Source organism: Capsicum annuum, chromosome 1, assembly GCF_002878395.1.
Source record: "Capsicum annuum cultivar UCD-10X-F1 chromosome 1, UCD10Xv1.1, whole genome shotgun sequence".
NCBI classification, from domain to species: domain Eukaryota; kingdom Viridiplantae; phylum Streptophyta; class Magnoliopsida; order Solanales; family Solanaceae; genus Capsicum; species Capsicum annuum.
Window position 1 is genome coordinate 22,258,174 of NC_061111.1, and position 22,284 is coordinate 22,280,457.

General features: G+C 34.4%; 4 protein-coding genes and 1 non-coding gene across 7 annotated transcripts; 3 read left to right on the forward strand and 2 right to left on the reverse strand.

Annotated features, from left to right (window-relative positions):
• The first annotated feature begins 1,138 nt into the window (after positions 1 to 1,138).
• LOC107870501 (50S ribosomal protein L24) lies at positions 1,139 to 6,549 on the forward strand. 3 transcript variants are annotated; one of them, XM_016717060.2, is made up of 6 exons: positions 1,139 to 1,334; positions 2,727 to 2,827; positions 2,912 to 3,007; positions 5,531 to 5,634; positions 5,710 to 5,846; positions 6,225 to 6,549. In XM_016717060.2, exons 2-6 carry the CDS (start codon positions 2,768 to 2,770, stop codon positions 6,305 to 6,307), a joined length of 480 nt encoding a protein of 159 aa, XP_016572546.1. In that variant the 5' UTR covers positions 1,139 to 1,334; positions 2,727 to 2,767; the 3' UTR covers positions 6,308 to 6,549. The 3 variants fall into 3 exon arrangements, with proteins under 3 accessions (XP_016572546.1, XP_047251235.1, XP_047251228.1); XM_047395279.1 differs by lacking the exon at positions 1,139 to 1,334 and adding an exon at positions 1,344 to 2,201; XM_047395272.1 differs by lacking the exon at positions 1,139 to 1,334 and adding an exon at positions 1,375 to 1,456.
• Positions 2,466 to 2,580, forward strand: LOC124892587. The gene has a single exon (XR_007050333.1). It is a non-coding gene; the product is annotated as a U5 spliceosomal RNA (small nuclear RNA).
• Positions 6,550 to 7,861: 1,312 nt separating the features above from the next.
• On the reverse strand, positions 7,862 to 12,754 carry LOC107870522 (replication protein A 70 kDa DNA-binding subunit A). The gene is made up of 2 exons (XM_016717085.2): positions 12,290 to 12,754; positions 7,862 to 10,652 (listed from the first exon to the last, which is right to left on the reverse strand). The coding sequence occupies exons 1-2, from the start codon at positions 12,568 to 12,570 to the stop codon at positions 8,303 to 8,305; spliced, it is 2,631 nt and encodes an 876-aa protein (XP_016572571.2). The 5' UTR covers positions 12,571 to 12,754; the 3' UTR covers positions 7,862 to 8,302.
• Positions 12,755 to 15,629: 2,875 nt separating this feature from the next.
• LOC107870534 (probably inactive leucine-rich repeat receptor-like protein kinase At5g48380) lies at positions 15,630 to 17,531 on the forward strand. Its single transcript, XM_016717095.2, has 3 exons — positions 15,630 to 16,282; positions 16,472 to 16,802; positions 17,150 to 17,531. Exons 1-3 carry the CDS (start codon positions 16,166 to 16,168, stop codon positions 17,299 to 17,301), a joined length of 600 nt encoding a protein of 199 aa, XP_016572581.2. The 5' UTR covers positions 15,630 to 16,165; the 3' UTR covers positions 17,302 to 17,531.
• A 3,152-nt stretch (positions 17,532 to 20,683) lies between these two features.
• On the reverse strand, positions 20,684 to 22,284 carry LOC107870543 (protein CWC15 homolog). The gene is made up of 4 exons (XM_047410259.1): positions 22,058 to 22,284; positions 21,814 to 21,898; positions 21,423 to 21,526; positions 20,684 to 21,329 (listed from the first exon to the last, which is right to left on the reverse strand). Exons 1-4 carry the CDS (start codon positions 22,282 to 22,284, stop codon positions 21,206 to 21,208), a joined length of 540 nt encoding a protein of 179 aa, XP_047266215.1. The 3' UTR covers positions 20,684 to 21,205.

The following is a 22,284-nucleotide window of genomic DNA, read 5'->3' on the forward strand; positions in this document are numbered from 1 at the left end:
CTTATGGTAAGGTACTTAATCGAATTCAATTTTTTCTAATGAACATTACTTTGTGACTAAATTTAGTTGTGAGGTGGCATTTCATGGTGGAAAGTTGTTAAAAGTAGGAGCATTTATGCAACTTTGATAATGGCAAGGATATTTAAGTCTAATAGTATAACTAAAGGTAAACTTAGCCAATAAATGAAAAGAAAGAGGTATTTTTAATTCTTTTTCTTAACTTTTAATTTCTAGAGACATTGAAGCTTTCTAGAGTTGTAAATATGGGTCGATCAAGCTTGAATCAACTCATGTGGGCTTTCGAGTTTCACAGGTGGATCGAGCCACCCCAATATGATCATGGACCTTAAAATGTCTGCTCAACTTAACTCTACATAGGTCGTGGGCTAGACTAAGCCAGCCCACCGCTAAAGCAGATTTTTCATATTTTTTAAAATTTAAATCTAACTTGAAACACTTATATAAACATTTGCAAGCCAATATTGCATAGAGTTGCAAGCAAAATCTCAAACCACAATTAAGAGTGTGTTTGGAAAAAATGCATTCTTGAAAATAAGTTGATTTCTTACTTAATTTCTAGTGTTTGATAAGTAAGAGAAAAAAATTGTCAGCTCAAAAATATTTATATGAAGCAAACAAGCCATAAAAGTTGAGAGGGTGGAGTGTGGGACCTTGATGGACGGGGTGGGATGGTCAAATGCTAGGAGTTGGGTGCACTTATATGATGAATTGCTGGAGACCACAATAAAAGTAGAAGGTAATTTACTTGTTTTCGCTATTTTTATTAACAAGGTTATTTTTCTCATTTTTAAGGAACCTATTTTTTTAAAGAAAATATTTTTTAAATTCAATCAAACATTAAATAAAAAATATATTTTTAAAAAATATTTTCCTTCAAACAATGAAAGCACTAAGCGACCAACTTACTTGATTTTACTAGTCAGATATGAGCAAAAGTTTTTGAGCTCTTAAATATCACCTTTTTAGAATGAGAAGGATGTTATATGTAGGTACTAGAGTTTCAAATTGACTATCGTACCTCAAATTTATTTAATAAAATAAAAGCATGATCAAAAATACTACAAACACCAATATAACAAATAAATAGACAAGGGTATTTGACCCATAAATTTCATTTAATAAGCAACACCGACAAAAACTAAAGACCACCCCAAAAATAAGAACAAACAATTCACGCAAAAACTTCAAAGCAATTGGGCCGGTAGCCAAGTTACCCAGCCCAATTTCAAAAGCCCAAAGATCCATTAAACCCCACCATTTTTTCAGGCTAAAACCCTGTGGGAAGTTTAGAGCTTTAGCAACTTCACCTTCAGGTACTTTTCTCTTTCTCTCTTCTTCAATATTATTGGCATTTTTCTTTTCCTTTTTTAAAATGTTTGTGAAAATTAATCATTTTTTTCTCAATTTTGTTTATGGGATATCAAGATTGTTAAGAGTTAGGTGACCATTTGATTAATTAAGCTGTTGTACTGAAATTTTTGTGCTTAGAGGAAAAAATCACGTTTAACTGGATTTATTGACTTGGTGCTTAGATGGGTTTCCAATAGATTTCACTTTTTCATGATTCTTGCTTAATTTTTATTTTATTTTGGACTTTATGTGTTTTATGGAAAATACAACCATTCTTGAAAATGTGATGTATATTTTGTTGGATAACCGTGGTGTCTGGGCCAGCTTACGCGCTGTTGGTAATTGAATGAATCTGAGACCTCATGGTGCTCAATCCACTTCATTGAATGACTAGGCCACACCTTAGGTGTGACAATGTCCTCGGATATGTTGCAGCAGTTATATACAAAAATTTGTCAAGGGCACATTTGCTTTTATAAAGAAAGTTCTCTCCAGATCACAGTATGGAGCTGTAAAATATGAAACAGACCTGTAAAGTTGCATCTGTTGGCTCTGCGATTGATGCTTCATTTGTACTTATACCGTTCCCCCTGCTATTTGCGGGTTGTAATTTTGTTTTTGTTTGTTTTAGGTTCTTGTATGTGAGATTTTGTATATAGTGTGTATGAGGAGAGGTAGAGGTAGGCTGAAGCAATATTGGGGAGACTTGATTAGGCAGGACATGACACAACTTCAACTTATCGAGGATATGACCCTAGAGAGGAACGTATGGAGGCTGCGGATTACATAGAAAGTTAGTTGGTAGTTGAGCTTTGTCTTGCTTTTCAAAGGTATTAGGGTTGGCGTAGTAATAGCCTTATTCATGTAATTTCTTGCTTTTGTTATCTGTTATCATCTGTTGATTGTTTATTATGTTTAGATGATTGCACTATTTTGTTGATGTTACTGTTCCTTGTCCGTAGGCTCTGCACTGGTTTCTTATTAGTTGCTATATTTTCTTCATTGCGATTTTTTCTTTTCATTGCTACTTTGGTTTGCTTCACTTGAGTCGAGGATCTTTCCAAAACAGCTTCGGTACTTACATGAGGTTACGCAGCCACGCAATGTACACATAGCGAACAATTCTTTCACCTTTTACTAGAAAATACATGTGTGCGTTGCAAATAGTGGCATACGCCAATTTTTGGAGGGGTTCTCTTAACCAAGGATCCCAACACTAAAAGAAAAAAAAACTACACGTGGTTGGGGTAAGGTCTGCGCACACTGTACCTTTCCCAGACCCCACTTAGGGATTTCACAGGATATCTTGTTGCTGTTGTATTTGATATTCATCTGATTAGTGTTTTTTCACACAGCTAACTGCAAAGAAAGGAGCTTTTACTTTGATTAAGCTCAAATGGGGTGGAAAAGTTATCAGAAACTCATTCATCAGTGGAGAATTCTCAGAGGAGATAATGTAAGCTCATTCATCACTACTTCCGTGGCAGATTCACTTTCTTAATACTTTTGTATCATGTTTCCCTTTCCCCTTACAATTCAGGTCATGATTATCAGAGGAAAAGATAAAGGCGAGACTGGTATCGTTAAGCGTGTCGTACGTTCTCAAAACCGTGTAATTGTCGAGGGGAAAAACTTGGTTAGCAATTTTGTGACACTTTATCTATCTCTAAGCATATCTTGTCATAATTTACCCTCTCTTTTTGATCATTTATCGTCATATCACTCTCTTTTATGAGCTAGTTGGTCTGCTTATTCTCATAAAAAAACTAACTGCGCTTAGTGGAGACAAAAAGTACCTCATATTAGTTAATCCGGCAGAAGCCTGAGAAATGGTTATGTTGGTTTGAACAGAGAATTTTGACAGTTTGACGTTTCGTTCAGCTAACTCTTTTATGGTAATCTCGTGGGAATGATTTAACAATTAAAGCTACCTTATAAGTTTTGTGAGTGTTAATGACTGTCTCAAACATAAAAGACATGCTTACTGATCAAAAAAAAAAGTAGAAGGAATGTTTAGCCTCCTGCGCAATTTGTAATTGTTTGTTGAGCCTAAAGTGTTGTATATCATCTATTCTAGGTTATGTTTATATCTTGTCATTGTATTCAACATTAAGCATGTGCCATATTTCATGGTGGATCCATCATAACTGTTTTGTCTGACGTTGAATCGCATGGTCAAAGTGGTGTATGGAACCCCTCTATGTTTGGTTTTACATAAAGGAAGAGAACAAATTTACATTTAAAGGTGATTTCTGTTTTTGTTTTAAAAAAAAAAAAGAAATTTAGAAAGGTAACAGTAAAAAGGATTTTTAATCCAGCTTAGTATTGAACAGATAGAGGTCCATGCCAATGAGTCACACTCGCTGAGAATAAGCCAACTCCCAAAAGCATCAAAACATCTGTTTGCAGGTGTAAGCTGAATTATATGCTTAATCTCACGTCATTGGCAGATCTTTATTGAAAAGCTCCAAAAGAACTCATACCTGGAAAGCCTCTGGAACTCCCCCTTCCTCCACCACCGCGGTCTCTTCATCCACCACTAGGAGATCCTTCTGCTTAACCATATGTTAGTGGTCGCACCGAAAGTTACCAACATCCGCATCCAGTTATAAAAGAAACAAACTTCCATCATAGTCAAAATCTGTTGAAGCTTTCACCTTGTCTGCTGGCAATGGTGGTTGGCCTTTTCAAATTTTGGCTCTACACGAGTTGATTCTTTCTAATAGTTGTGGTCGAAAATATATGGTGTCTTGTGATTTTTACGTAAAAGATCGATAAGTGGTTTTAGCAATCTGATAGTTGATTTGTATGCTATGATATCTTTTGCAACTCACATAGAAATGAAAGTGTCCCTACTTTAAGGCCAAAGGCATGTTGCTATTCGACGGTACAGCTCACTATATGCAAAGATTTCTAGATTTGTAGCCTTAATCCAAGTATTGAAAAGAAAAGGAGATGTTTTTGATGCTAAAAAACTAATGAAGATGAGTTGTTTGAATAATAAAAACCTTGAGCGAGCACTAAACAGTAGACGATTTGCGAACATTACAAAAAGTAAAGGGTAAAGAAAAATGTAGTATTAATTTTATATGTCATAAAGTGCTCGTTAATCAGTTAAGTGTATAATATTGTTAGGTTAGTAGAGATGTAGCAATTCCTAGCAAGAAAAGCTTTAATTTGAAAAGCTTACACTGGATGGAAAACTTAGGATCTTGAGAAGTTAGCAGACCTATATGATCCTTTCAAACTTTATGCGACCTTCATGACACTACTCCGTATGCCACATTTTCTCGTTAATTTGGATTCTATCTGTTCAAGTGGTGATAGTGTCAGCCTTTGTTGTGTGTTCTTCACATTAAAGTTTAGTGGTGCTGCTGGAGAATTGCATACATTGAAGAATGTTCAGGTTCTAATTACCCAACGGTATGCGATTGTAATCTGAGAGTGTAGAATAATTTTAATGTAGTAAATCCTCATTGGTGACCGTCATATAAAGAATATGAGATAACTATGTGTTACAGATTTGTCAGACTATGTGGGAGGAATCAACATCAAGGTTATTAGATAGCACAAGAAAGAAACTGAGTTTTTCAAGGTGGTTTTATCGAGATATAGCTAGCTGTAGGAGTCTGCTTCTCTTGTAAGAACCTCAACACAACCTTTCCATGGATTGGATTAATAGTGATCAGAAAGCAAGAACCAGTTTATGTTGTTTTAGACAAGTAGCTTGTTTACTAAACTCTATCACACTTAGAGCTCATTTGGTACAAGAGATAAGAGATCCTTGTTTGGTTTAGATAAAATGCATGGGATAACTCATCCCGGGATTGTAGTGTTGTTTATATCCAATATTGTGGGTGGGGTAACTTGTTCCCCAACCAAACAACTAGTAACTGATAGCTGGATTAAGGAGGGAACTGTTGATTTACAAAGAAGCACTTCAATCTATTTTTGTGTCAAAAATATATTTAGACTGTTGGTGCAAGGGAGATACTTGATCGACCATGAAAAATAATTTGGCCTTAAGACTTTCTAAATCACTTGCTTTGTTACATCTTTCAGCACCTACTTGGTACTGTTCATAACTATAGTTACCTTATATCAAATATAGTTAGTATGTAAAACAAAGCTATCCCTTATACTCTATGCCCTTTTGCAGGTCAAGAAACATATCAAACAAGGGCAAGGCCATGAAGGTGGAATATTTACAGTTGAAGCCCCGCTGCATGTATCCAATGTTCAGCTTGTAGATCCAGTCACAGGGTACGGATGTATTTATTTCTCTTTACCTTTTATTTTTTGCGCTTGGAACATAGTAGCTCATGTCTTCTTCCACAGGAAACCAACCAAGGTCGGAATTAGATACCTGGACGATGGCTCCAAAGTAAGAGTGTCGAGAGGTATAGGAGCATCAGGTTCTATAATTCCCCGGCCCGAGATCTTAAAAACAAGAACCACACCAAGGCCTACAGTTGGTAATTATCAAATCCTTTTTCATAAACTGGAGTATATGCTTCCAGATGCCTATTCTTTTTGCATCTCAAATGTAGCAAAAGCTGCATGTTTCTTCTTTAGTTTTTTTTTTTTTCTTTAAGAAGTTGTGTTTATAGCCTTAGAGGTATTCTCCGATTTCAGAAGATATATTGTTGAACTATGTATTTGCACAGTTGATGGTAATTGTTGCTTAGCCAGCTAAAATGGTGCTTATTTGACATTGTTGCTTATGACTTCAAGACAAATGTTTATACTTTATAGAGTTGCTTGTTTCTACCAACTTCGGCCAATTTCTTGTGTGTGTGTTTGGCCGAGTCTGATCATTTCTTTCTTGTGGATGATTTTGTTTCTCTTTGCAGCTGGTCCTAAGGATACTCCAATGGACGTTGTCATGGAGAGGACATATGATCCAAAAACAGGAAAAGGCATGCCAGATCTCTAAAGAAAATGTGGTGCAGAAGCTAGTAATCTAATGCAATACTTTTGTGAGAACACGGTTGTTATTTATTTCATTTTAGAAACTCTTAACACTGTTTGTCTTTAGACCAACAGAATTTGCTGTCTCCTTTGTAACAGATAAATATCGTCAACCGTGAGAATTATGGTAAGAGAACATAAAAGTTTTTGGCAGTTGTATCATGTTTGAATGTCTTCATCAATATTTAAGCTAAAGTTTTTTTTTGACGTCATCTAAACTTAAGTTTATATTCAAAATAATAGGCTGCTTATTAACCACGAAATTCAGAAAGACGTTTGGGCTGATGGTGTTCGACTTTTGAGGCTGAATGTGAAGTATTTGCCTCTTATTTTCTTATGCCCCATCAAACTAGTCAGTTGCAATCTCAGCTCTCTTTTTTGTTCTTGTGAATTTTTGTAGCCGGTGGCGTTGTCTATAATCTGCAGGGAAATTTGGACTGGTATGTAACGTGGCGGCAAGTCGAGGTTGGAAGAGAAACCAAAAAAGAAAACAATGACACATAATTTGATTTGAGTTCCAAGTGTTTAATAGATATAACATTTAGTCTGAGATCTAAATAAATAGATCAGACGAATTTGAAAAAAAATTCATTGCTGATCTAGCTCCACACTGTCATAACGCACTTCTGACTGCAAGCGGACATGAATTAGCTTCTAAAGATTTGATCCAAACTGAAACCAAGATATTTACTTTTCTTCTTCAATTTGTTTTTGAACCAGTGTATTCCCACCTAGTGAGGTCTGGGGAGGGTAGAGTGTACGCAAACCATACCACTACCTCAGTAGAAGTAGAGAGGTTTACAATAGACCCCCGGCTTAGGACCGATAATAGTATAACATACAAATAAGTGCATATAGACTAGTATGGTACGCAAAACAAACTAACAGTATAACAAACACAAAAGATAAGTGCATATAAACTAGTACGATATGTAAAATAGACTAACACCGCTAGCCACGAGATAATACTACAGCCACAACACCACGAACAAGAAACTTCAGACACAAATAAGCGCTCCCCTACTATTACCTACACACTTCCACCCCTTAACCCTCTATCCTAATCCGCGTCCTCCACACCTTTCTATCAAGGGTCATGTCCTCCGTAAGCTGTAACTGCTCCATATCATGCCTAATCACCTCCCTCCAATATTTCTTCGATCTACCTCTACCCCGCCTAAAACCATCCACAGCCAGTGTCTCACACCTCTGCACTAGCACATCAGAGCCCCTCCTCATCACGTGCCCGAACCAACATAACCTCACTTCTCGCATCTTATTCTCCATCGAGGCAATTCCCACCTTCTCCCGAATAATCTCATTCCTCACCCTATCTTTCCTGGTATGTCCACACATCCATCGCAACATTCTCATCTCCGTTACCTTCAACTTTTGAACGTGGGAGTTCTCAACTGACCAACACTCCGCTTCATACAACACAGCCAGCCGAACTACCACAACGCAAATTTTATGATGGGTACCGCACTACATCAAGAAAAGAAAATTATAATTCAAGATATTTTAGTCCAAAGTCCTTAATTTTTAAAAGTGAATTCCATAATTCATGTAGCAAAACGTAAGTATTCAAAAGTTGCTACAAATGACATGTCAACAGATGAAAAAGATGGGATAACATATTCTAACATTGTAAAAACAGGAGTTTTTATCTTAAAAGGTCGAAACCACAAAGAAAGACTACCTAAAAAGAACCAAAAAAAAAAAAAAAAAAACAAAGAGATCACTAAAGCAGGAAAATAATATACAGGGAAAGAGCAACGAAATGTCACTCTTCGAAACAAGGACAAGACTTGTAAGCCCACTTGGCCAGGAACAGCGCTGCATAATTTAATCCCCAAGTGGCGACTGTACAGAAAGGCAAAACGCAAGCCTCAAGAAGCTTTCTCCAAAGCAGAAAGACATCTAAACCTGTACAAGACAACTTCATGCGCTCAAAGGTTCTTCAAAAACCACCAACATGTTGCCTTGGGGTATTCCCATATCTTCCAGGGACCATGTTATTGGCAGCAGGTGCATTGCTTACACCTGGGCAATCTCTTGCCCAATGTCCAGCCTGATGGCATTTATAGCACTCACCAGAATTACCACCACTGCCCATGCCTGAAGTTGCCCTATTGCCAAAACCACCACTTCCTCCATATGCCTGGCTCTGACCACTAATCATGCTTGGACAGTTCATAGCACTATGGCCGGCTCCACCACAACTATTACAGCTCATATGCATGCCGGTAGAAGAGCCAGTTGGAGCGAACTGTGAGCCAGTAAACTGATTTCCAGATGGACCTTGCAGATTTCCCTGAAGTCCACTTCTGCTGATACTGCTATTGCTGCTGCCACCATAATTTGTAACAGGGTTCATTGGTTCTTTGAGTTTACTCCCGAATCCAGCATGATTAAACCCTGAACTTGGAGTTGCATCGTCTGTCTTGGGAGGTAGAGCACCGGATTCTTGCCCATTGAGCTTGTCTATCAAGTCCAACAGAAACCTGGTCTCTGTTTGGAAGTTCAGCTTCTCAGCTTTGACCACTGTTGACTTAACACGCTGTTCATCACTATACATCTCTTCTTTCACTTTCAGTTTAAATATAAACTTGCTGAATAAAATATTACGCATGATTTCTGCAAACTTATCATCATCCTGCTCCTCATATTTTAAGAAATACAACTCTTTTGCAGATACACCCATGATCTGGTCACCGCACTCCTGAAATGCAGTAACCCATGTTAAGCCAGTATGGTCCTGAATCTGGAACTGAAGAATGTATCTATATTCACATTCATCAACAGACTGATCACACCTGTCACATCGCCATTTTCCATCCCCATTATTTGTCACTTTTTTGCTGCACTGTCGATCTCCTATCATGAGGGGACATGCAGTATAGCAAAAATTGTCAACCTTTATAAATGTCACAGTGGCACTTATAGTGATCCAATCTGGTTTCTCAGAAGTACCTAACCGTTCATCTTTGATTTGAGATATAGTTTTTCGCACATCTGTCCGACCAATGCTGCTCACTTCTCGTGACAATGATATTGATGGCACATTCTTTCCCTCCCTTTCAAACCATGCCTTCGTTTTCAGAGCTTCAGGAAAATCTGGCTCTATAAACAACTTGCTCGTAGATATAGTACCTATAGATTTGCCATTAAAATCATTTACTCTCCCAGCTTTAACTGCCAAGACAGGGAAAGCCCCAGAATCACACATACTCTGAAGTGTTTGACCTTCTGCATTGCAGAAATTTCCCCATAAAGTTAATTCAACACTTCTGCCAGACATGTCCTTCAGCTGGAGGACTCTTTTATGAGTTTCTGTACCATTTTTCCTCATTATTGAACTAGATGGACTTATTGAAGACACCACACCAATCACATCGACCACATTGTTGTTTTCCATGGCTTCAATATCACTGATTGGCCGAAAATGAAATTGCTGCTGAGGAATAGTCCTGTCATCCTCAAAAATAGGTTGAATTACAGACGTGCTCTCAAGCATGATTTCATGGTCATTTGGAAGGTGGTTGTAATTTTTCTGAGCTGGTCTCAAGTTTCCTTTTGATATTAGATACACTTTACCTGGCTCAATCTGCTGGTAAAATTGGTCAGCTACAGAGTTGAAACAAGTTACCCTTATTTCTCCTCCATCAGAATCAAGAAGATCAAAAGAGAATACTTTTCCATCACCCTTTTGATTGTTGTAGAGTCTGAGTTCCGTCTTCGAAGTTACTCTGGCCTTGATAGTCCACCGACCCTGATATGGATTGAGAGCATTAATTGGAATAATCCTCGGAGGTGCTTCATTCTTGGCTATAGGTCCTCTGTTTGAGTACATTGGTGATGGCTGCTGGTAAGAAGACAGAGGTGACTGCTGATAAGAAGGCTGAGGAGGCTGCTGATAAGAAGGCTGAGGAGGCTGCTGATAAGAAGGCTGAGGTGGTCGGACATAATTCACTGGACCTCGTGAAATCGCAGGACCAGATTCTGCTTTGGGGTAAAGAGGTGCCCCTGAACTATATCGTCCACTGTCAGTATTACCAACAGAGGAAGTATTGTTACCACTGCTACGGTTTGTCTCAGGAGATTGCATTCCTCCTGACATATTTGGCCTTGGAATTGAGCCTAAAGTAGCTGAAACAGAAGCAAATGATTGGGGGTTTACGCTTACACCACCTAATTGATTGGTGGAAGGCACTGAAGGAGTATTATCATCAGCTCTGATATAATGCTTTGGGTCTCCAATTTGATCACATGACTGATATAAAATATCTAATTCAATGATAATGATGATCCTGTTTGAAGAATTAGAGAATAAATATCAAATAAAAAAAATTAAAACTGCACGTATGATCAACAAGCATTTACGAAAAGTGAAATACATAAAACATATACATATATTTAGCTCCTTCATTGGAAGGAATAGCCGGAAATTACTGACATGGTAAGTTGATTGCTAAGTATCTTTCCAAAGAACCAGTCACAGAAAGCTCTTCATACAAAAGTGTCACACACTCACCTTAGAGGAAGAAAATTAACAACTATGGCCTAACCATAGACATATAAGATGTGATTCCAATCAGAGATTCTTAGTAGTTTATGAGACCAAAATGACAATCTAGAAACATACAAATTTGCAGTCCTAATTACTGAAGAACTAAATTGTTAATTCAGGTAGATGCTTATCTAACAACCTACACAGTTGCTGGCAGCAATAGCAGAACTTTGTTAATTTTGAAAAAGCCAATCTACAAACTAAAAAAAGATTCAATACCAACTGCAGAAGCAAACCACTGTCATTTAAGGAATCCTGTCATAATAGGAAAAGGTTTGCATATAATTACAGAAATTTAAACCCGAGTTGAGCCTATTATTTGATTATTTTAGGTTTAGATGAGAGGGATAGAATAATGCCTGTAACATCCATGTCACCATCTTAGTATTAATTGATCTAAAAGAAATTTTAGGCAAATGCAACAACAGCTATTAATCACCACCATCATCATCAACAACAACAACAACAAAAAACCCAGTGTGTATTCCCACTGGGGAGGGTAAAATGTACGCAGTCCATACCGCTACTTCCGAAGAGGTAGAGAGGCTGTTTCCAAAATTAATAACCATCAACAGTAAGGAAAAAAAATTCCAGGACTCTTACAATATTAGAGTTTCACAAATTCACAGACACAGAATAATTGCACAGGCATATAAGGAACTTTGCACTAAAAAATTGAGCACGCAAATGACAACAGCCAACTAAATGGTAAAAAGTACTTCCATCTGTTTCAATTTGCTCGTCTTACTTTACTTTTAATATGTTTAAAAAAGAAAGGCGTTTCCAAGAGAAGACATTTTGGTACATTATAAGTATCTGTAATTCAAAAAACAAAATTCAAAAGTCTTTTTTATTACTTTCTTAAACTTTGTCACAAGTCAAAACAAGACAAACAGATTGAAATAGGAGTAGTATTAAGCAATTGACTTTCTGAAGAACTGAAAAATATCTCAACTGAAAAACTCAATTAAGGTGCACACATGCAATTCGAAATTCCAAAAACTTAATCTTTTTTTTTAATAAGTGAGATATCAATAACAATTTCAATAATTCATATTATTACTTCAACCACAACATCAAAAAAACTCAAGTGCACTTCATGAACCATATAATTGAGAGAGATTGAAAGGAAATTAGAAGTAATCACACTCACATCCTTTCTAAATCGTTCGAAACCAAATAAGACCACTAATAATTTTAACAATTTATATCTTTTTAGTGAAATCTTATTTAAAAAATTCATGAATTTACATCCTTTTTTAATAAAATAAGCAAACAGCCATTAACAATTTCACGAATTTATATCATTACTTTAACAAACATAAGACTAAAAACATCAATTAACAAAATTTGAGAGAAAGTTGGAGGTGTACTTACACTCGACCCCGGATGACATTACGAACGAACTCCTTCAACTGAATAATACTTCCTTTCTGAATGTTCTGAGACCGAATAAGATCATTCTTTTGCGTAGCTAACATTCCTTGCTGGTGATGCACTCCGTCAGATATCAATAGCCGGTATCTTTCAGCATTGTTAGCCTGAGTAGTCACTAACCTAACATCTACGATCTGTAAAACCGGCTTAAACTCATCGGCGTCCCACTCGCCGATCGATAGCCTCTCTACTGCGCCATCCGTTAAGTTTACCGGCGGCATGTTTTCCGGCGAAATTGAGGAGCTTACTCTGAGAGAAACTGAAAGTGAGAGTGGGGGAAGTGGAGCGGTAAGAGGTTTTTGAAACCCTAAATAACTCAGCGGGCAGGCGCGAAAACGAAAATATAAGGGGGGAAAGGCTTTTTATCGTTTCGTGATTTATGAAATGACGGAATTGTCCTTTTGTGTTCGGTATTTGGGGATTCCAAGGGAAGCTTTGTGGGGATTTTGCTAGAAGGATCTAAATAATGGAGTAATTGCAAAGAGACCACTTAGAGTTTTTTGATGTTAATTATTTGGACTGTAAGTTTAAAAACGAAGTAATTGAACCCCACAAATTATTCTACTAGCAAAATAGGCCCTACTTTGTGGGATTACACTCTATATATGTTGTTGTTTGTTGAGAAAAAAAGTATTGCCCCATCGCATTTACTCAAAGAAAATTTTAAAAATAATTATCACTTAGAAATTCAAGATTAAAATTGACATTTTTTTTTTCAACTATATTAGGAGTTGGTTGGTGTGAGGTATAAGGTATAATAATCTCAAAATAAAATATAGTTAGTCCCGAAATTATCTATCTTACCATTTATATATTAGTAATGGAATAAATTATCTCATATACATTTGATGGAATAATTTATCCTGAGATAACGATCCCTTAACATTAAAATGTGTTGTTCTTTTTAATATAACTCAATTCTTAAAAAGTTTTTAATAAACGAAAAAGGTACAAATATGCTCCCGAACTTTGATAAATGGTACAGATATACCTCTCGTTATACTTTAGATACATATATACCCTCGCTGTTAATGAAAAGATACAAATATACCCTTATCACTAACGGAGAACACGTGTCGCTTTGTTATTCGCTAGTATTTTTTTAAATTAAATTCATCCCAAATCCGACCCAAATTAAAGCTAAACCCGACCCAACTTAAAACCACACCCGACCCGGTCCAAAATTACTCAAACACGTCTGTTGTACGCGTATATTCAGTCCATTTTTTTGGACAAATTAATTAAGCGTGACAAAAATGTTTCAAAATCAAAAAAGAGTGACACAAGTCTTAAACATTGAATAGAGGTGACAATTTAAGATTAGTGTTAATGACACTAATTTTAAAACCCTCAAGTTTTATTATTTATACAAAGATCCCCACACCATCACCTCCACTTCTCCTCCACACCCTTTTTGTTGTCGCCGCCACCTCCTCTTCCTCCGCTATCACTATTACTGTCATTGCTGCCTCTTCCAGATTCACCACTATTTCCTCCCTCTACATAACTGTCGCCTATTTTTCTTCTTTGTCCTCCACCAACATCGCTATCAACACCACGACAAATGTCATCTTCTCATTCGACGTCACCACCACCGCCAACACCATCACCTTCATTTTTACCATAAATATCAATTTTTCGTGGGCTCCTCCTCTAATCAGATTTTTTTTCAGAAATTAAGTATGTATCGAAGTTGATGCGGCAACAGTCGAAGTTGCTGCAGTAATTTCAATAGTTGCTACAACAACTTCGATAGTTGCTGTAACAACTTTGATGATTGCTGTAACATAACAACTAATAGTAGTTGTTGCAACAATTACCGTAATTACTAAATTTAATGAATTTTCTTTATAAGTTTTAAAAGAAATCAAAAATTTTCTTTTCAAACTTTTCAATTTTTTTTAAAATAGTCCATGAAAATTTAAAAAAAGGAAAAAAGATGAAATGAAAAAGAAGAAGATAAGATGGAAGAAGAGGAAAATCTAGAGAGAAAAAAACAAGAAGAAGAAGACGGAGAGAAGGAAATTTGAAGAGAGAAAGAAAAAAAAATTGAAATATAAGAAAAGGGAGAAAATTCTAAAATTTGAAATTTAGAGGACTTTTAAATTTTTTTAAAAAAATTAAAAATTAATTTTTTAAAAATTATACTTTACACCTTAATTAATTTAATCACAATTTAAATAAAACTTTGATCTAAGCTAATCAAAGTTATAATCAGTTTTTATTTAAAAACTTTTTTGTCAACCTCACCTAATTTTCTCCACTTTCTCTCATATCTCTTACCCTTTCTCTACGCCTAAAAATAACCCTAAAAAAAAGAGAAAATGGTCTACTATCCCAATCTTTACTCGAAATTTCAATTACACACTCAACCTTTAAAGGTGATCTATTATTCCCTAAACTTATTTTTACCGAATTTATTACTTCCTCAATTGCTGACGTGTCAACGGACATGACTACACCGCCCATGAGCGCATCAACTGAGTTTATTTCACTTAAAATTCTTTATTTTTTGATTTTCATATCATTATTTTTAATAATATAATAAATATTTTAATTATTATTTTTTCTTAATGAATGATAATTGTCACATCATGTCTTCTTCTTCTTCTCTTTTTTCAAAATAAAAATTCAAGAACTCATTAATGAAATTCTTCATCTTTCTCATCTCTAAATTCTCATTAATGGTGTTTTTTGATAATTTGCAAAATGTTATTACCGAAATCAAGAAACACTTAAACTAAGGAAATAATAAGATTTCTCCGATTAATAAATTCTTGAATGAAGAATATGAGGAACTCCGATTTTAAAAAATTTGTAAAAATTCAAGAACTTCGATTTCTTCTCTTTTTGCTTAAGATCGCCATTAATGGCTAGTTTAAAGCTTTGAATTTCCACAATGTCATGTATAATTTCCAACATAATCCACGTATAATTTTCAACCAATTTTCTCTATTTTTGCTCAAGATCCGTCATTAATGGTGAGCTCAAAGCTTTGAATTTTCACAACGTTATTAATGACGATATTGAGCAAAAAAAAGATAAAAAAGCTTTGAGGAGCATTTATCCGTCATTACGCACTCATTAATCCATTATTTCTTTCTCCAAGATTTTTTTTTTTTATCCAAGAAGATAAAATTGGGTTGAAGAAGAAAATTGAGCAAAATGGAGAAGGGGAAGAAAAAGGAAAATAATAATATTAAATAATTAATTTTTTTAAGTAAAAAAAGAAAAAATGACTGTGATATAACATGGCAGTGCGTGCATCACATTATATGTCAAAATGACTGATTATCTGTTTTTGAGGGTAATCCACTTCAAAATAATTTAGAGGGTTATAGAGTGTGTGGTTAGAATTTGGGTAAAGGCAGGAGTATTTTATTCTAAAAAAAATCTTATACTGTTGTCTGGTGAAGAACAACAAAGGCGCTTCTTCTTCGTCTGTCATTCTTCTTCACCATCTCTTTAAACCCTAGAATTTTCTCTGTTCAAGCTTCAATTTTTTGTTCTAAACTTCAATTCAAACAACATAAAAAAGTTTTTTGCTTTCATTTTAATATCATAAATTAGACATTATTCTTGGTTGTATTAGTTGATTAGGCCTTGGGTTTGCAATATTATGAATTGTCTTATAATTGCACAAAGATTTCTCTGTTTTGTACGATGATTTCTCTATTTTGTTTTCCTTTGATATAGCTCAAAACTGAGCATTGAAATAGATAAATTCTGCTCGATAATTAAGATGCAACATACTCAATATATAATTCCACAAGTAGTATCTACGAAGGGTGGGTGTACGAAAGTCGGATAATTCGGATGCTATATACAATTGGATCAGGTAATAGTTTTCATCCTGGGATTTCAAATACCAAGATGAGGAGAAAGGAACATTTAACTTCAGGAAGCAATGAGGAATTAAGCAGCCAACATAAGGTAAAGATTTTCCCTTGCACTGCAAAGTTGCTTTTTCTGCTGTAATTCTAGTTTTGCGACTAGTACTTACAAATTTAGTTTGTTATTCTTGACCGGAGAAGCAAATGTTGGTATGAGTCTTTACTCAAGATGAATAAACGTGATAGATTTAAGGTTCTCAGTTTTCTATTTCAACTCGCTGTTTTGCAGATATTAAAGCTGGAGAATTTCATTACAAGAATGAGCTTAAAGGAGCTGCAGAGCGCGACTTCTGATTTTAGTGACGACTACTTAGTAGGAAATGGAATGTTGGGCAAAATGTACAAAGCATTTCTTCCAAATGGATGGACACTTGCAGTAAAGAAGCTCAATGACTGGGAGGATTTGGAGGACGAGTTTGTCTCCGAGATAATAACTCTTGGTGGTCTGAGGCATCGGAACCTATTGCCTCTAATAGGTTTCTGCTCCGAAAAGCAAGAAAAACTTCTTCTTTACAAGTACATGCCTAATGGAAGTCTTCATGAACTGCACTCAAACAAAGGTAAGACCAAGATTTTGGATTTTCCACTAAGAATTAGAATTGTGCTTGGAATAGCAAAAGGTCTGGTTTGGCTTCATCATGGCTACAAATTACACTTTACACATGGAAGCATAAGCACGCGATGTATCTTGCTAGATTAAAATCTTGAACCCAAAATATCCAACTTTTGGGAAGCCAAATTTTGGAGTAAGAATGACACTGCATTAAGTTGGAGTCTTTTCCCAGTATTACAAGCAAGACATACTGCTTTGGTGCTGTACTTCTCGAGCTGGTAACTGGAAAAGAACCCCATGAACTGACCAGCTCAAGAAATCTGTTTGATCACTCGCCTTTTCTACTTGATGCAGATATAGATTTGCTTGGGAAAGGAGTTGATGATTTGATCCTCCAATTTCTAGAGTTAGCTTGTCAATGTGTGAAGTTCTTTCCTAATGAAAGGCCAACAATGCTGGAAGTGTATGACACCGTCAAGAATATTTCTCAAGGTCAAAGGGACTAGATACGAACGATAGCAGTATCATCTGATATTTCAAGTCTATATGACTAGTGCTATTTCATTATGGTTACTGAGAAAATCAATTAGGGATTTACTAACTTAAAGAATGAAAATCATGTTTCGACTTTGTATGTTGATATCTTCTGTTGCAACTGTAATATTTATGAATCCATATGTAATCTACAACATTGGAAAACCTTACCTGTTGCAATTTTCAAGTGATGGCATTAACATCTTGCAGTTTCCTTATTTAGATGGCTTTTATTTGCATATTAATAGAACTATTCAAATAATCTTGTTAGTATGCTTTTATGAACACAGTTCTAGTCTCCATGTTATTAGATAGCTTTTATTTGCATGCTCTTACATGAATACAGTTCTAGTCTCCATGTGACGACCCCCTTAGAACTGTTAGGGATACATGAGAAACAACCAAATTCAGAACTCATTGCACCAGCTGTTCCCTGACTCTGTGTTGTCCACCTTTTATACAATAGATGGAGAAGAAGAAGTAGTAATAAAAATGGTAATAACCATTATAACAAATGGAAACACTCTTTCACCAACAATAAATTAAGAAAAGAAAGCTTGAAGGGTCACAGGGACCATTATAGCTTAATCTATATCTATAATTTATATGATAAATATATTGAAAGTGTGAATACTCTTCAAAAAGTGATTTGAACTTTTTGCACTTTATTAAAAGTCTTTGTAGTATATAAAATTATCTTTTCACTTATTTTTTTAATTATTATATTATTATATTTAAATATTTAAAATGAATCTTACAATATATGGTAAGAAAAAAATATATGAAAAATTAATATTGATAGATTTTTTTTTCTTGTGTACTTAAAAAAGAAGCCCTAAAATATAGAGGGGGAAACATGCATAATAAAATGCACAGTTGTACACCAAAAACAAAAAAAAATATTCTAGATAAAAGGAAAAAAATAAATCTACTAAAAAATTGAAAGTTGGCCAAAAAAACAAAACAAAAAAAGGAAAAAAAACCTTGAAATGCGTAATTTTAAGGGAAAACAAAACAAAAAAAAAAAAGGAAAAAACCCTTAACGTGTTTAATTTTAAGGAAATTTTGTTTAGCTTTTGATTCACTTTAATATTAGGATTCTTAATTAATTAATCAATGATAGTTATCTTTCTTTATTTATCTTTAGATGTTTTTCTCCAAAATGACTACATGTAGAGAAAAAATGGGTTTAGATATAGAATTTTCTTATTAATGTATATAAATTTTCATGTGATTTGAGGTAAGTTTTTAAAATTTTAGTATATTTTTAAAATTTATAATAAATAAATTATCTTATATTCTTGATAAACAGTTGCTCATTGAAAGTTTTTTTTTGTGTGTGTGAAATCTAGATGAATCTTATGATCGAAGGAACAAATTCACTTGTGATGTGAGGTGAGTTTTCCAATGCTTTAGCATGTTTTTGATATTTACAATCTTGGCATCAAATGCGATTAAAGAGATAAATTTGCTTGTTATTTGAGGTAAGTTTTCTAAAATTTTAATATGTTCTTAAAATTTATAAAATAAATTATTATATATTTTTGATAGACAATTCCTTATTGAGAAGCATTTTTTTTGTGTGAATTTTTTATGTATCTTACAATTGAAGAGATAAATTACTTGTGATTTGAGGTAAATTTTTTAAAATTTTAATATGTTCGTGATGTTTAAAATCTTGATAGTTTCTATGATTAAATAGATAAATTTGATTGTCATTAAATTGGAGTAAGTTTTCTAGAATTTGAATATGTTCTTGAAGCTTAAAATAACTAAATTATAAAGTATTCTTGATAGACAATTGCTAATTAAAAGTTTTTTGTGTGTCTATGAAATATTGATAGTATGGTCCATTGAAGAGATAAATTTGCTTGTGGTTTAAGGTACGTTTTTTTTAGATTTTAATATGTTTTTTATATTTACAAGAATATATTATCTTGTATTTTGATAAACAACTGCTAATTGAAAAGTTTTCTTTTATGATTTTAGTATGTTCTGAAAGCCGAAAGCAATAAGTTTTCATGTATTCTTGATAGATAATTGCTAATTGAGAAATTTTTTTGTTATGATTTTTGTTTATAATAATGACATAATAATTAATGATTTAACATTGACTTATTTACATTTTTTATCAAATTCTTTGAATCGCTACATTCCCTCACAAGAAATTGGTTAGTCATTCTAATTTTATATGAATTCTCTTCTAAAATTTAATTATATGTAATTATTTCAATTGTGAATAAATGATAAGCTCTGTTATATCATTCTTATTTTAAACAATATGCTTTAATGATTGTCTTCTTTTTTTTTTTGTTTTGCTACACGTTATATGATCCAAATGATATACAACTTAATATATCATCGATATTGCTGATTTCTAACAATTGTTTTGTTAATTTTATCCTTCAATAAAATTTTCTACAATCACAAAATAGTCATATACTATTTTTCTAAAATATTTATCATTTAATTATTATCTTTAGATTTAACACTTAAAAATTAATTAAAATTCTTATTGAGCTAAGTAAAAAATCATAAATTAATAAGAATTTTACCTTAATCGTCATTTCATCCAGTTAATCACATTAAAGATTATATATGAATTATACAAAATCAATACTTGATTTGTATGAAGCATGATCTTTAATTTTATACAACGGACAATGACATATTTGACATACAATATTTATTTACATCACTTGAATATACATAAATTCATTTTAGCATTATTGCTATTTTTAATTCTTTTAGTTTTTTTATACATAGTTTTATTTATTGATGCAAGTTACACGTGCAAAGCACATAAATTAAACTAGTATGCTTTTAAAAAGGGTAGTCTGGTGCACTAAAGTTCCCGCTATACGTGGGTACGGGGCTGAAATACATAGAAGTGAAAGTAGTTTAGTAGAAGTGAAATTGAGGCAATGCAAGAGTAAAATAAGAGTAGTTGAATAGCGTGATAAACTTCCTTATTCAAAAAGGGAAAAAGATTATTTGCATACTAATAGGAAAAGATGTTATATTAATATGCAAATAAAATGACAATAATTTTCAAGAGAAGATGACTTATAAATCTGCATACTACTAGAACTATTCAACCAAACTTTATAAAAGGAATATCACTAGTGCTATTGTTTTATAATCACTAGTTAGGAGCTAAGAACATGGATGTCCAGTGCATGTTAAAGTAATCTCTGGTTCATGCCAAGTGTTGCTGTGATCAACTTACTATTTTTAGAACTAAACATCTCCTTGCATAACTTTCCCACGTATATATCACTTCTATGCTAAAATGAAAAAGATGCTTGAAGAAATTACTCATTTAAATGTTCCATTGTTTTGCCAATGTCAAGATATGGGGAGTGTACGTAGCAATCGAGAATAAAATTAATGTCACAACACTTGCCAAAGAATAGCAAATACATATCCAGAAAGTTTAATCAATACATGAATGAAGCTACTGAATATGAACCACTACTAATTTAGGTACCGATGAGACCATTGGCAACATAATTTTCCAAGCAAAACACAGAGAATACATACAGCCCTTTGAACTTTGGCCAAGTCTCCACCAGGGACAACAGTTGGTGGTTGGTAATTGATACCACATTTGAACCCAGTTGGGCACCAGTCCACAAACTGAATGGTTCGCTTGGTCTTAATTGTGGGGACAACAGCGTTAACATCCTTGGGCACAACATCACCTCTGTACATCAAACAGCAAGCCATGTATTTCCCATGTCGCGGGTCACACTTGACCATCATAGACGATGGCTCAAAAACAGTTCAATTCGCTTCGATCCAGTTGAGGGTGCAGCATAAATGGACACACAATATTTGCCAACTCTTAATGAGCATTTTTCGGAGAGACATGTTTCACTTCATGTATTTCTGAAGAAACTTCATATGGAAGTCATTCCGGATAGTGTCGTTGACGAAGCGCTTAGTTGCCTTCATTTCACCGCGAGCTTGGTTCTTGAAAACCACATCATCATCCCACCTGATAACAACAGAGAAACAACGTATCTGATAAGACACGAAGAATCGGAGTTGTAGAATCTTACAAAAGCTAAGAGTTTAACGATGATAAAACCTTCGCATCAAGCTGAAAGTTGTTGGCTGATTGTTTAACAGAGGGTTTCCTCTCAATAATTCTGTCTCCTTTGCTTTAAGCTCTTCTTCTTGCTCTTGCCTTTCCTGCCAAAATTACACGATTCCAAAGGGATAACAAGTTAGTTAAACTACATTACGTGACTGGTTGGCTTATTACTTGACTGTGAAAATGGTATTTCCTCTTTTAGATCAGATAACGTCATACTTGGATGGCAGCAGGCAAAATTACAGAAATTGCAGGCGAAGACACGTCCAAGAAAGAGCACTCTCGATCCATATGATATAAACCTCAATAAATGTAGTCTGTGGAACGATGAAATTGGTAGCGAAGATTACAAGTAAATAAACTATGAGCATCTAGTTGTACTTACTTTACGAAGTTTCTCCTCTGCTTTTTCTTTCTTTATCTGTTCAAGTTCTGCCAAGAGAGCTTCGGTATCATCTTCGTCGTCATCACTAATCTCAGAGAAAATAGAAACTTATAAGTTCCTGAACTCACAATTACTATTAAAGTTTAAACAGCACATTCCAGAAAACAAGAAAAGAAACCACATCAAGGAAGCAAAATTCATTTCGTACATGACATATTCTAACAGTCTAACAGAAGTTACAAACCTCTCATCATCACTCTTAACATCCACATCAGCATCAGCACTCCGTGGAACAATACGTTCTTCAATTTCTCGTTTAGCTCCTGCAACAACAATGTTGTCAGTTAATAAAGAAAGTTCATGAGAAACTTGTAAGGAATCCAAGTAGATAAAGAAACCAATAGTGATGGTGACACTCCAAGAAGATCTATAAAAATCTATAATAAAGCAAAATACTAGAAAAACAGACAT